The 14183-nt window shown below is 39.8% G+C and overlaps 2 protein-coding genes across 2 annotated transcripts; one reads left to right on the top strand and one right to left on the bottom strand.

Annotated features, from left to right (window-relative positions):
• Positions 1–367: 367 nt before the first annotated feature.
• LOC117434432 (transmembrane protein 101-like) lies at positions 368–7358 on the bottom strand. Its single transcript, XM_034056976.3, has 4 exons — positions 7007–7358; positions 5437–5617; positions 4725–4871; positions 368–3838 (listed from the first exon to the last, which is right to left on the bottom strand). Exons 1-4 carry the CDS (start codon positions 7135–7137, stop codon positions 3530–3532), a joined length of 768 nt encoding a protein of 255 aa, XP_033912867.3. The 5' UTR covers positions 7138–7358; the 3' UTR covers positions 368–3529.
• Positions 7359–9298: 1940 nt separating this feature from the next.
• On the top strand, positions 9299–13878 carry LOC117435160 (guanine nucleotide-binding protein G(I)/G(S)/G(O) subunit gamma-T2-like). The gene is made up of 3 exons (XM_034058157.2): positions 9299–9455; positions 11859–11948; positions 12469–13878. The coding sequence occupies exons 2-3, from the start codon at positions 11865–11867 to the stop codon at positions 12592–12594; spliced, it is 210 nt and encodes a 69-aa protein (XP_033914048.1). The 5' UTR covers positions 9299–9455; positions 11859–11864; the 3' UTR covers positions 12595–13878.
• Positions 13879–14183: the final 305 nt, after the last annotated feature.

Genomic DNA, 14183 nt, shown 5'->3' with positions numbered 1-14183 from the left:
CTTTTAATTCAACAGGAGTACTTTTCAATAGAACTATTGAGCAGCCCTAATGCCTATGTGAAATTAATAATAGATAGATAGATCTCCCTGCCTTCCCCTCTTTATTTTTGTTCTCCTTATATATTCTGCTTTTGATGTTTTACTTACACAGGTTTACCAATATACAGCAACTCTTGAAGTAAGCCACCTATCGCTGCTAATTCGCTTTGTTACTGCAGACAGCACCCCTGGTTCAAGGAGAATGCGTCATTTGGACCACCCTGTCTTGTAAATGTAAATTCAAGGATTGGCAAGACCGGGCAGTTTAACGAATCATTTTTCTGTGATGTAAGTTTTTTTTTTTTTTTTGATTATTTTTTAGATGTAGATTTATTTTAATATCATCTAACTTTTTTTTTTTTTTTTAAATCCAGACTGTTAACTCTTTTAAATAATTTTAAACTGTATGAAGTTCATCTGTCGTTTGTGCAAATCTGGAGTCTTGATGCTTAACGTGAGGTCTATGCCTACAGTAATACACGCGGTATGAAGAGGTTAAAGCATTTTAGACTTCAAAAATTGCAATCCAGCCAAATGGGTTTGTGCTGTTAATGTGATAAACACAGCAGATTATAAATCGTTTGACTAAATCCCAGATTTTAAAAGACGCTGAAATATCCAATTCATGGTCATGAAATGCTGATTTCATTTAAAGCAACTTTAAAGAAAGAAAAAGAAAAAAAAAAAACAATTTTCTATTTCTGTGGTGAAATTATTAGACTGAAACTAATTGATGGATATACAAATAAAGTTGTAAACTATGCCAACAAGATATTTGCCATTTGATGTCTGACTGTATTTGGGTGATGTGAAAAGGAGATGGCAATATTAGTATTTTTTAGGATATTGAATGGAGGTGAGGAATATGAATGACAATAAATAAGTTAATTTATGCAAATACACTTTAGGTATAGATCCAGTAAAGGCAATGGCGACTTTGTTTCAAACACATTAAATAACAGAAATAATAACCAACCTCATCTGATGTTTACCTCCCTAAATCCAGCCTATTGTTTTTAATTTACACCAAAGTGAATGCTTACACAGCTAGTGTCGCCACCTGTCCCTGTTTTCCCTGGAGCGTCCCGGTTTTGAGGAAGGTGTCCCGGGAATTCAACAATGCCTTCCCGGGACACTAAATGCCAGCACCATAAATTGAGCGCAAATTAGATAAATCAGTTTACGATATTAGTGCAGTAGACGCGCAATAATCCAGTGCCGTCTTAATAGTGTTTCGTATTGGATTGATCCAGGGTTTCTTTCCATTCGGAGTCCCGGTTTTTTTGTACCTCAGGTTGTGAGCCAATACAGTATTACTGGCGCCTTTAATTTTTGTATATGAAACATTTGGTATATTAAATCTGGGGTCTAATATATTATTGAAACATATTTCACCTACATCTATGATACATGCATGCTTATAATGCATTTAAATGTGATAGCATTAGAGAGAGAGAGAGATGGAATTTGGAAAGTTGCAATTGCGTGCGGTGAGACCAGAGAAGCTCTACCCTCATTACATGTTCTTATCCACGGGATTATATTATGTCCTCACGCTGCAGAGCAGTACAGGTTCAGCGTTAGCACACATCTGTTCGATTAAGAGAGATGAAAGAGACAACTCAAGACCTACACAGCCGTGGAGCAGCTGGCACAACCGGCTGCGGTAAATCGAGGATCAACGAAGCAGGTATGTTGCGTTTCTAACGCCTCGTATGCAGTAGCCATTAAAATATAACACGAATGTTGATTGTTAAGAGTACGATTTTGTCACGGAAATCGTGAAAATCTACAAAAGTCAGTGAAATCTCGGAAATGGATGTAAAAACCACATTTGGTTAGGCACTTATGCAGTGAAAATACAAATATGCGAGTATCTGTAAATTCTTTGTTGTGTACGCACGCGGCGTTTACGTGCAGCTCTGCAGGAATATAGGAGATTTGTATTTTGTAGCTGAACGAGAATGTAAATGAACACAGATCGTGTATTTCTGTAAACACTCGGTTTACATACATCGTTTGTTAATTTATTTTTTTCAGAAACAAAAAAGTGAGCTTGCATCTTCATTAAATATTAATTAATACTTAAATTTTTTTCTTGAAACTTTTTTTCATACAATGTAGTGCACCCAAGTAGTCTATTGAAAATAAATACCCACTTTCTCTAAAACTAAATATTGCTAAACAAAATACTTTAGACTGCCGTTGAACATGTTTTTTTTTCTCCTGCAAATTAGATAAAACGAGAGGTTTACCTGTGTTATAGTCTTGATTCGGCTCTTTGTGACGCCCCGCTTCTTGGACACGGTGTCTCCTGGATTTGACTTTTCAAATCTCTGTTTTTTTTGTTTGTTTTTATTTTGAAAGGGGCAGTGCTCTGTAGGCTACTCAGAAACAACCAATGTAAACGTCTCGTTCTTATTATTGAAGTATATATATATATACACACACACACACACACGGTAACAAAAACAATTATTTGACGTACTGATTTTGTATATACATTTACAGCCGATCTGATTGAGATCAGTCGATTGAATGGGACGTTATCAAGCAAAAATCATCCCATAGGAATGGGCCAGTAGGTACCTAGTAGCCTAACTCCCAAATCTACCCCCTACCCCTAAACCTGTGTTACTATTAAAGTATTTTTTACTATTATTTCAAAACAGCTTTTTAGCGCCCTCTAGCGGCTACAACATGTAACGTCCATTAAAGTGCTTGATCCGGAGCTACTCTGCCTGTTGGGATGATTTTTGCTTGATAATGTCCCATTAAATCGACTGATCTCAATCAGATCTGGTGTTTGTGCAGGAGCTCAAACAATAATACATACCACAATAATCTGGTAACCCCAGCTATTTAGTGTATCATAATCTGGGGGTTTTATGGAGGCTGGCTGTACACAAGTTTTTACATGTATCTAGAGCCCACCTATCCAGCTGTGCTAAAACTTGCTAAGGATGTGCTTTAGCACAAGTTTATTAAGTGTCAGATGTTGAAATAAATGACAAAGATGGAAAAAAAAAATCAAGGGGAAAAAAGTTATATTCTTGTGCAAAGTTTTAGCTGCAGAATGCATCACTGTGCAAACTATACTGACACACAATATAGTTTTTCAGTCAAGAAAAAGGCATGCAGGCCTATATGAATGACCAATATAAATGTATTATTGGCTCTACCCCTCAATCAAATCTGCAAGTGCACAGGAATATTGTAGTGATAGTTCAACTAATGTGACAATATTGCATTCAATACAGGTGAGCATGTAATGGTCAGTTGCCATACATACATACATACATACATGGGTAGTGCTCTGCGTTTTCAGTTTTTATTTTTGATCATGTGATGTCGTCCCCCTCCTGCCCTTTTTTTTTCTGAGCTGACTGCGTTTAATTAAACTCTTGGTAAAGTGTTGATTGTAAAACAAGTTCACGTTCGCTTTTTCCCCCCACCGTTCCTTGAATGAGACTGTGAAAGCAAGCCAGGCTCAGCCATCAGTGGCCAGGATGAGAACGGCCCCAAAGATGCCCACGTTCTGCCCCACCAGCTTCAGCTGGTTCCAGAACTCCACGCGGTGGCCCAGGTGCCAGTAGCCCAGGTTTCCGTCGATGAAGAGGATGACCAGGGGCATGAGGATGGCGAGGATCTGGGCGGCACTGCGGACGTAGTAGCCTGAGAAGAAGGAGAGAGCCAGCACCCCGTACAGCACGGAGAGCAGCTGCAGTGGGATCTCTCCCCCGGGAATGTGATTCAGGAATGCTAGCCGGTCCTCTGGGCTGTGCTGGAGGGAATATGCCTGCAAAAACAAAAACACACACACACGCACGCACACGCACACGCGCACACGCACACTCGTGTGTATAAGCAAACGGAACCGCCAGGTGTAGGAAAACATGTTGATGTTGAAGAGTAAGGAGCTCCACATTTTCATTTCAGATTTATTTTATTTTTAAAATTCTGTCCCTTTAACCTTTTTTTTTCTTTTATGATGTTTGAAATAATTGAGTGATTCATTTTTTTTTTGTTTTTTTGTTAAGGACCTAACTTATTACATTTTTAGTGTTCACAAACTGCTCTTCAATTCTAGCTGTCTGCATGACATAACTTGATCAGCAAGAGCCAGCTAGTGTAAAATATCCTTTAGCTTTGCTGGCAATGCACAGCAGTGTTAGATGGTACTAGCACCATTCGAACATAAAGAATAATTTAATCCTGTGTTACATTTATTTATAGCAGGCAACTACAACAGAATGACCAGCACCTGATTATAAACATCTCAAATTAAACATGACCTAACAACCCCCCCCCCCCCCCACTCCACCCCACTCCAGCTCCCCTGGCAAAACATTTTGAGACTTCTTGTAAATGTCAAATGTCATCAGATTAGTGCCCCTCGCGTACCTGCTCATAGCGTTAGGGATGTCATGCAGTTCCTTACATTTGAATAAATACAATTGCACATGGTATATGTCTTGGGAAAGAGGTAAATCTATTGCAAACTCTTGTTTTATAGCTGTGAGGTTAGCTCTTTCGACTCGACAACGCCGACACAAAGGTATCTCCTGATTTGGCTATACTAAAAAAAAATCACGTGTGCGATGAAACACTGCCCTCTTGTGGTGCCCGATTGTACAGCACAAGCCCAGCACCCTGTCCGATCTTGCAACCAATGCTTTACTTACCACGCAAATCAAATATATTCCCAGGACGACCTGTCCTGTGGACTGTAGCGATCTGGTTCGTGGTTTCTGTCTGTACATCTCCCCCGCCCCGCTCGCCAGAACCAGAAACGCGCCAGTAATGGCGAGGGCTCTAGAGTACATCCGTACCTGTCGGGGATATCATGTTGAGCTCCGTTGCTTGACCACCTCTATTATTATTATTATTATTATTATTATTATTATTATTATTATTATTAATTTCTTAGCCGACGCCCTTATCCAGGGCGACTTACAATTGTTACAAGATCTCACATTATGTTTACATACAATTACCCATTTATACAGTTGGGTTTTTACTGGAGCAATCTAGGTAAAGTACCTTGACTCAAGGGTACAGCAGCAGTGTCCCCAACCTGGGATTAAACCCACGACCCTCCGGTCAAGAGTCCAGAGCACTAACCACTACTCCACACTGCTGCCTCTACACTGTATAGTGTCAAAAGTCAACCAGACACAATACATTTTTTGTGAGTATTCCTGTCTTGCAAGCTGACGATTGTTTGAATATCTGCATAAACTGGGTTTCCAAATACATCACGTGTCTACGTGGATGTTCTCCTTTACTACTTTAATGCATCTGAAGGGATGATGCATACATTATGAGGACAAGCAGGCCAGACATGCGTCCTCCTCTTAATTCCTGCATTTTTACGGAGGTTTAACCAAATCTTACCTTTAGCCAGTCTCCGTAATGCACCTGCCTCCCTGCGTAAGAAGCGTAAGTGCCGATTGCCAATTGCAGCGCCGCAACCAAAGCAAACCATCTCCGCTTCACACCGAAGGACATGAAGCTCGCACACAGCACTGCAACCCCCATGTCGATGTACAGGTAAGGAGCTTGAATATCGGGCTTCCTACAACAAAACGGATTTGTTTTTCACTTTTGACCACAAAGTAATGGGTAAGCATCTGGTTTCAATGCAATTACAGCCCTACAACAGCATCTCATTAAGAGGGCGTTAGCAAAAGGACATCTGGAAATGATCTCAATATATATATATATATATATATATATATATATATATATATATATATATATATATATAATCTACTCCTTGTACATTTTCAGAAACTTACCCTTGTAATTTTAGTACCATATAATTCCGCAAGACTGATTCTAAAACTAGCCCAGAGTTCTTCTCAAACCACATCATTCATACAGTTAATTTCATCTGTCGCGGAACCCACGCCTTTTTTTTTTTTTTTTTTTTTACAAAGACGCTTTACTTTATATATATATATATATATATATATATATATATATATATATATATATATATATATATATATATATAAATTGCATTGGTACATGAAGACAAGCGTTACATTGTCAGCTTTAGATTCACAAATTACAATAAAGGATACAAATAAAAATCATAAACTAGTGCTGGCAGTGTTCTAAATAGTTTCTCAGGCCATTCAGTCAAGTATTTCAATTCGTTATAATATATTCATCAAGCAAATTCGGTGTTAGCATTATTTTTTCTGAAGGCTACACACGTCCACATAAGACGTAAAATGTATCAAGAACGCTTTGCTCATACACAGCATCTATAAAATAAACCATATGCGCGGTGACTTATTGCATTTTAACTTTCGTTTGTATTTTATTCCATTTAGAGAAAGTGTCGGAAACAGCGAATCCCCGGGAAACACTTGATGAATGAATACAGGCCAATGTTTCAAGTGAAGCGCGTACACTCTCAGGCAACCAAACTGATATCTTGTTTCAGGTCTGCCGATTGTAGCGACTTATTTCAATCACGGAAACAAAGCAAATACATTGTGTCAAATTCACACAAGTGTTAACTCATTTACAAGATACACGCACACAGCACTAGCAGGGAAAGGAAGGACAGAGGCACACACACAGATACATAAGTGGCAATCCTGTTGCTAATGCTATGCTGCTCTCCATACACTGAACATACATATTGTCACTTGTAATAACTGCCATGAAAATAAATGTTCATAATTCTTTATAGTAAAGTTGTATTGTGTATTGTTTTCACTCAGTGGCGTAACTGGTTCCAAAAGTGGGACGGGGACAGTTTCTGTAGCTGTTAAATGCATAAAGATTATTCTATCAGAAATAATGAAAAAGTGAGGGGGACATGTCCCCCATGTCACACATGTAAATCACGCCTGTTTCAGACAGCAAGCTGAAGTCAAGGTGCGAAAATATTTACCGGAGCGTCTGAATTTAAGCCCTGCCTGTCATTGTATCTCAAATTAGCACTTACCTTTTGATGTCGGCCCGCTCGGCGAACAGCATTAACATGCTGAAACAGTTCCAGAACCCGAAACGGGTCAGAATAATCGCCCCGAACCGGGACAACATCTTAAAAACGTGCTTCCTGCTATCTGCCGCCATGCTTGTGTGGGAAGGAAACTGCAACACAACCCTAGTGGCCCGACAGGAAGCCGCTCCACTTTTTTTCTCCGGTGGTTTGGTACCACGAAATGTTCCTGTCAGGACAACCTCCGGTGACTTTTTTTTTAAGTAACACAAACGCTTATTCACTGCCAAACATGAACTACTTTTGATGTGTAAACACTGCGATAGGCCTACTGACCTTAAATTTAGGGTTTCGGTGTAGGGAGAGGATTATTCACTGTTTTATTAACAATAATATGATAGCCAATCAGAGTGCAGTGTCCTGACAGCAGAATTTTGTGTTGCCTTTATAAGGACAGCTTCTTGGAACCGCGTATTGTGCCACCTAGTGGTTAATTTAAGAGTGTAAACAACAAACAGTTGACTTTAGAATTTTACATTGATTTACCAATAGGCGAATATACCTATTTTCATTGATATGGTGTTCATAGGTTGTTACTAATATTTTCACCTGTTGTTGTTGTTGTTGCATAGCAACCTAACAAACACACGCCGCTTACATTCTATTTATTTCGTCAGAGTAAAATTAAGGACCCGGATTAATGGATTTAAATCCACTGTTGTTCAGATTAAGCGATTTCCAGAAGGAGGCGCTGTGATAGTTTGCACCCGTTTTTTCTTCAGAGGACCGTTTTATTGAACAACAGTAGCATACACGCGTAACGATAATATCTTTCAAGTGAAATGTAGTGCTAGACTAGTTCCTCTTATTAATTTGAATGCCAAACTATCAAAGAACAAACAAACACAGTGAGGTGGGAGGTATAAATATACTTCTGCTATTAAAAATCATAAACTGCATGTACAGCCTAACTATAATGAACCTTGATTCCAGGGTTAAAAGCTTCCCATAGTAAAACATAGCAAAGTGTAATAAAGCATCGTGGAAGAATGGTAAAGATCAGCGAGGTATAGCAAAGAAAACTGTAAAAATACAGTGAAAAACTACGGCAGTAACCTTTTATAAAGGACTTGAGGTGCATGCAGCGCGCTGTCATTGCTGTGGTGGGTCACGGCATTGTAATGTAGTCCGAATGCTTCTGATATGACTCGTTGCACTGTTACGTGTCTGGTTTGATTAATTCTCAAACCGGATTCATCAGCTAATCTGGGAGTAACTGCGGGCTCACTCTTAAATCCCCGGTCCTCCGGGGGGATTAGGGACTGTGACGCATGTAGGTGCTTTCCTAGGAGAAGAAGGTCATTTGAATTGGTCAGAATTATCTGCTGCCAGTGACATTTTTTTAGACAGGTAAACGAAACCGTCAACTATTAAATAACTATATTACAAAAGATATACAAAACATATAACAATCTATATAAGTCTAACAATATAACAGCATAACAATCGTGAAAAAGTAGATCACCTTGTTACTATGCAGGCCACCATGGTGTACCATTTCACAGAACACTATGTGGCATTGCTATTTGAGTACTGGCTATTTACAACCTCATGTTTAACTCAACCCAAAACAATGAAGCACAGTTTCTCTGTCTGTTCCTGTTCCAGTAAATACAATATAACCTTTTGTTAATATTATACAGATTCTGGCAGGTTCAATAGTCGCATTATTGTTCTATTGTTTCTGGAAAAAAAAAAAAAACATGGAAAGAATTTGAAACCAGTCTCGTTTAAAGTTCCCTAATGATCTTCAATGGCAATGCATACGTTCGCGATGGCAATGCTATCACAAGGGCAGCTACAATAGTGTGAGGCTGCCATTGCTACAACAGTACTATGGAGATAACACATTTTGCCATACCAGTGGTACTGTATCACAATGGCATGTCCAAACAATACATGCAGCCCTTTGCTACCATATCGTTACCAGACAGTGTACCGGGACCGCTTGTTCTTTTGCTGGCAATACTGTTTGTAATAGGGATGTGTTTAGACGCGGATATTATAAAGGTATTCAATGGTATTTTTTTTATATAAGGAAACGTACAGTGACGTATGCTTTGTAGGTGCATTGAGAATATGCAGCAGTAACTTTGACCACTTGCGGGGGGGGGGGGTTTAACTACCGAAGTTGCAATCCCAGTAACCCCCCCATCACTTCCAGAGTAATATGCTTAAGAGCTGAGAGACGACAAGCTAATTAGCCTGATTGGTTCACGAGCTTAAGGGCTTTGTGACATCGGTGCCCCCTCCCCAGAGCATCTGGAGGGGTCCATGTAGTGGAGAGGCTGAGAGGGGAGCGGTCAGATTGGGGCTACCTGTCACCGAGCTCACATGAGGCTATAGAAGGGTCGCCACTTCATTACAGAGTCCTGGTCCCTCAACACAATAGGTAAGTGCATTCTGCAATTGGCTTCATAATACAGCAGTAAAGACACTGAAGTATTCTATATATCTACAATACATCTAGGTCAGTCCGGAAGTTTAGGTCCGGAAGTTTTATTTTATTTATTAATTTTTTTGCTAGCTTTGGAACATCACTGGTGTGTTTTTCAGAAGAAAAAAAAAAGAATTTATTTGAGTTTTTTCCAAAAAAAAAAGAAGAAGAAAAAAAAATCATTTTCTATATATAGAATTAAAAAGCACATTTTGGCTGTTAGGGTGTCCGGTTGAGGGAACACGAAGCCACTCTGTGGCTTGAATCTTGGTTTCGGGAGACTAGGTTTCAGGCCGCTTCGTGGCACACCAGGGCAGGCGGGGTCTGATACAACAAATATGCCTCAAACTAGGTCTCCCGGTGGTCTTCTGGAACCAGGTTTCAAGCCACTGTTCCTGAAAAAGGGGCTTAGTGTTGTCTCAGTTTAACAGAACAGTCTACCAAAGCACCTTATTCGATGTCGGATTAATTTGAAGACTATAGCTTTATTCAGTGCAGCTACATGTACGAAGTGGGACTGCAGTTTGGGGCCCCTGTAAACCGCTATAAACTAAAACCCATAAAAGTAAGCCCCCGATAGCTCTTTATTGACAAAGTAACTGCTAACAGAAAACTACAGTTGACCTGGAAGCGCTAAAGCTACCTGGCATAACGACAGGCAAACCTTTGGACTTCCCCAATAAGGAAGACGTTACCCCAGGTGTGCTGCAGCGTCAGACCAGGTAGACTGAGTTCAGCAGTGAAGATGAGTGCACAGGTGTACCGGAGCCTCTAAAGCGACCTTTTCAAGTAACTCAACACATTTCTGTGGAACTTGTTAAAATCCACCTGTGGTTCCCTGTTTGTTTCAATATACGGTTGATGCCGCTTTGTATCATAACTGTCGTGCAGGCATAAGCGGGTCGTATAAACCAGGTTTCACGTTTGCCTATGACAGCACATCACGAGTTCGAGGGGAAGAAAACCAAAAGAAAACTAACTTTAAAGAGCAGTGTTTTAATATTAATATTTAAACAATGCATATTTACTACAGGATAAATACAGATTGTATCATTAACTGGAAGGAAACAGTTATTATCTAAAGAAAAAGCATGAATTGTCGACTGACGAGAGCTATCAATTAGGCGTTGTACTTGGTAGTTTTTTTTTTTTTTGCGACTAAGACTATGTTTAAAAAAAGAATAACATTTGGTGACGTTGGTGTTTGGTAAGGGAACTGTATCCTGTGAAGACCGCCCACGCAGCATTTGACAGGCTGCACAAAATGTCAGTTTTATCAGCCGAGGTGATTATTGGTTGTTAGTTGCGTTGGAAATCAATTCTATCCTGTGGTTACTCAGTAAAGCCCCGGCCACGCAGCATCTGACCGGCTGCACAAAACGTGACAGTAAGCGGGTTTGTGAGATCATATTAAGAGGTAATTTCTCAAAGAAATATGGTTCATGGCGAGCGGTTTCTGAAAAATCGCGATACTAAACGGGGCATGATATTAAGCAAGGTGATATAAAACGGTGGATCTTTTTTTTTTTTTTTTTTGGGGGGGGGGGGGGGGGGGGGGGGGCGTGGTAGTAGCAATGGAACCGAGAAGGTGAGTGCAACTAAATGGAAGGTTGTCTTTTTATACGGTATTGCGCTGATGAGGCCGCCAGTATCCTTAATGGACAACTGTATTTGCATTGAAGTTTGTTCATTACAAGTTTAAACTGGGCAGTCCATGTCAGTTTTCTGTATTGGATTTGCTGTATTTAAATCACATCTTTGAATTAATTTTTTTTAAAGTAGTATGCAACAGTTTTTTTTTTTTTAAGAAACAAATGCAAACTGTAAAGAACTGAAAGTAAATGCTCCATTAATGTGCTTGCTTTACTGGTAAACAACTGGCACACCAATAGTTTGGGTTACAACCTGTATTCAGGGTTTCAGCAGTGTACGATTAAATTAAATTAAAGTCGATTTGCAATAATGGTCTGTCTTAAGAGAAATGTCGGAATTTTATTTGTATTTATTCATTTATTATAAAATTACGTGCACGTGTGTGTGTCAGACCCCTGAACTAAACGAATACTCTGCTTAAAATATCACATTTAGGGATCTTTTGTTGACCTATCACTTACAGTACACCTGCACTTACACTTACTGCCACTAGATGTCACTTTATCCCAAGGAATGTTTATTATGGGCGCATATGAATTTACTTGATTTTACTGCAGATGAGTTACCTGCAACATGTAGCAAACACTTTTTTGGGGGAGGGGAGGGCTAATGGGATGTTCCTCACGTCTGATTGATTTGTTACAGGTCTGTTATCGGGTTTGTATCTTAACCTTTCGTTTTGATCATTTTCACCTTTCACCTTAGGGCAAAATGGCACGTGACCTTTCAGATAAAGAAATCATGGCGATGGAACTGGCGCAGCTACAGAAGGAAGTGAAGACTGAGAGGATTCCGGTGCGTACCGGAGTTCTGTATTTATTGCATGTAAAATGATATCTTAAATAGGGTCATATGCACTAAAAAAGGAGGCTGTGTGATCCGGTGGCTAATGAAAAGGGTTTGTAACCAGGACGTTCCCGGTTCAAATCCCGGCTCACTCACTGTGTGTGACCCTGAGCAAGTCACTTGACCTCCTTGTGCTCCGTCTTTGGGAAGAGACGTTGTTGTAAGAGACTCTGCAGCTGATGCATAGTTCACACACCCTAGTCTGTAAGTCGCCTTGGAAAAAGGCGTCTGCTAAATAATAATAACATTAACCTCCTGATTTTTATTTAGAGTTTGATTTATGATGGGTTCAGTATAATATAAGGGGTCAAAGGTCACCAAATTAAAAGTTTCCCGTAGTATATCTTCATTAGAATTTAGCATTTTAGCATTGTAACAATGCTTTACAATATGCTTACCTGTGCTTTAAGTGTTTGTTGCGTTTTATTGAGACTTTGCAAACGGATTGTGATCTCTTCCTTTGCATAAGGTTTCCACGACGGCGAAGGAGCTGGTGGCATGGATCGAATCGCAGGCCGCTGAGGACCACCTCCTCAAAGGCATCCCCGAAGACAAGAACCCCTTCAAAGAGAAAGGAGGGTGCTTAATTACCTGACACAGGGGGGGCGCCTCGGCAACAGACACGGGGAATTGTTCGGTTTCATTCTTTTTAACACGGATGTCGATAAATAAATAAATAAGTAATACAATCAGTTACAATTAATTTAGTTTATTCAGCCGGTATATGCTACAAGGGGAGCTGCAGTGAAACACAGAGAAGACAACGATCGGGACAGCAGACTGGAAGCTTAAAAAAAAGACCCCTCAGAACCTACTCTGATTTCATCAGCCATTGATTTGATAATGCCTAGCGTCAAGTTGTTTCCTTCGTGGTTCGTTGCATTCTGTGTGATTCGTATTAATAAAACTGAGTAGGTGCAAGAGTTGGGAAATTGATTTTTTTTCATATCAAATGGGAACAGAACGAAAGGGCGATAATGTTAGTCCCTGAAAAACGATCAAAATGATCCAAGAAACGGTAGAGGTGACGTAGAGGTGACGTAGCCTAGTACAGTATCATCTCTTCAGAGATTAAGTTTTCAGTCTGGCAGTTTTGTATGTAATACCCATTTTCTTTTAGCACTAGGAGGACCATTATCACGGATCCCCATTTTGACCGTTGTATTTATTTACTGAATTTACTATAAGAACGTGTTAGTGCTGTTTTTAAATATAAATACATAAATAAATAAATACAAGATTAAAAACACAATCGCGATAAAGAACCACTCAGAAAAGTGTTAGGAGGTAGTAAGAAAAAAAGAAAAGAAAACATAACATAACAGAAACTAGTCTCTCCAAGGTACTGGCGATAATTCCTCAACAATTTCGACTACTCTTAAGAAAGCAAACATTTTGACCGTTGCAACACGCGCTGAACATTTAACACCGCGGCGCAAGCCGCTTTCTCACGGTGCTGCTCTTATTTCTGCAGTCCAGAGAGAGAGACAGAGAGGTTTGACAGGTCGCTGAGCGGCTGAGATCACACTCAGCAGGAAACGTATGTTTTGGATGAGATCACGTCATTCACACAGTCTGCAGGCAACTCAGGTAGAGGTGTCCATTTGGTTCTCATTTACAAACCCTCTGCTCAAAAGAAAAGTTTGCTCCTTATACACCAACAGAAAATACACAGATTTAAAATGTACGTAGCTGTAGATGCGCCTTTTTAGCAATCGTGTCACAAACACAGAGCGGATCATAGGATTTCATCTGTTTCACTGATCCACACGAGAAAAAAAACCACTGCATCCGTGTTATTTCTATTTCGATGGAAACATGTACTTAAACTTTTAGCAGGGGTGCTATATGTTTTCAATAAATGTTTATCAAATGTTAACTTAAAGGGTAAGGCTGTATTTTGTTGGTTGAATCTCCCTCTAAAATGTGTTAATGACACAGTACTTCATCTTGTATAGATACGCTATAGGGTTGGTAATTCTAAAATAAGGCAAACGTCATCCTCAAAATGACCTTTACAGTCCAAGCTTCTTAAATAAATCTCCTGAAGTTCTCTCTCTCTCTCTCTCTCTCTCTCTCTCTCTCTCTCTCTCTCTCTCTCTCTCTCTCTCTCTCTCTCTCTCTCTCTCTCTCGCTCTCGCTCTCGCTCTCGCTCTCTCTCTCTCTCTCGCTCTCTCTCGCTCT

This window comes from Acipenser ruthenus, chromosome 28 (assembly GCF_902713425.1).
Source record: "Acipenser ruthenus chromosome 28, fAciRut3.2 maternal haplotype, whole genome shotgun sequence".
Taxonomy (NCBI): domain Eukaryota; kingdom Metazoa; phylum Chordata; class Actinopteri; order Acipenseriformes; family Acipenseridae; genus Acipenser; species Acipenser ruthenus.
This window is presented reverse-complemented; position numbering and strand designations above follow the sequence as displayed.

Excerpts from the sequence above, each read along its gene's own strand:
- LOC117434432 (XM_034056976.3), bottom strand. The coding sequence starts at position 7,137 with ATGGCGGCAGATAGCAGGAAGCACGTTTTTAAGATGTTGTCCCGGTTC. Across the intron at positions 5,618-7,006 it reads GAGCGGGCCGACATCAAAAG|GAAGCCCGATATTCAAGCTC; the intron begins GTAAGTGCTAAT and ends GTTTTGTTGTAG. Across the intron at positions 4,872-5,436 it reads ATTACGGAGACTGGCTAAAG|GTACGGATGTACTCTAGAGC; the intron begins GTAAGATTTGGT and ends TATCCCCGACAG.
- LOC117435160 (XM_034058157.2), top strand. The coding sequence starts at position 11,865 with ATGGCACGTGACCTTTCAGATAAAGAAATCATGGCGATGGAACTGGCG. Across the intron at positions 11,949-12,468 it reads TGAAGACTGAGAGGATTCCG|GTTTCCACGACGGCGAAGGA; the intron begins GTGCGTACCGGA and ends CCTTTGCATAAG.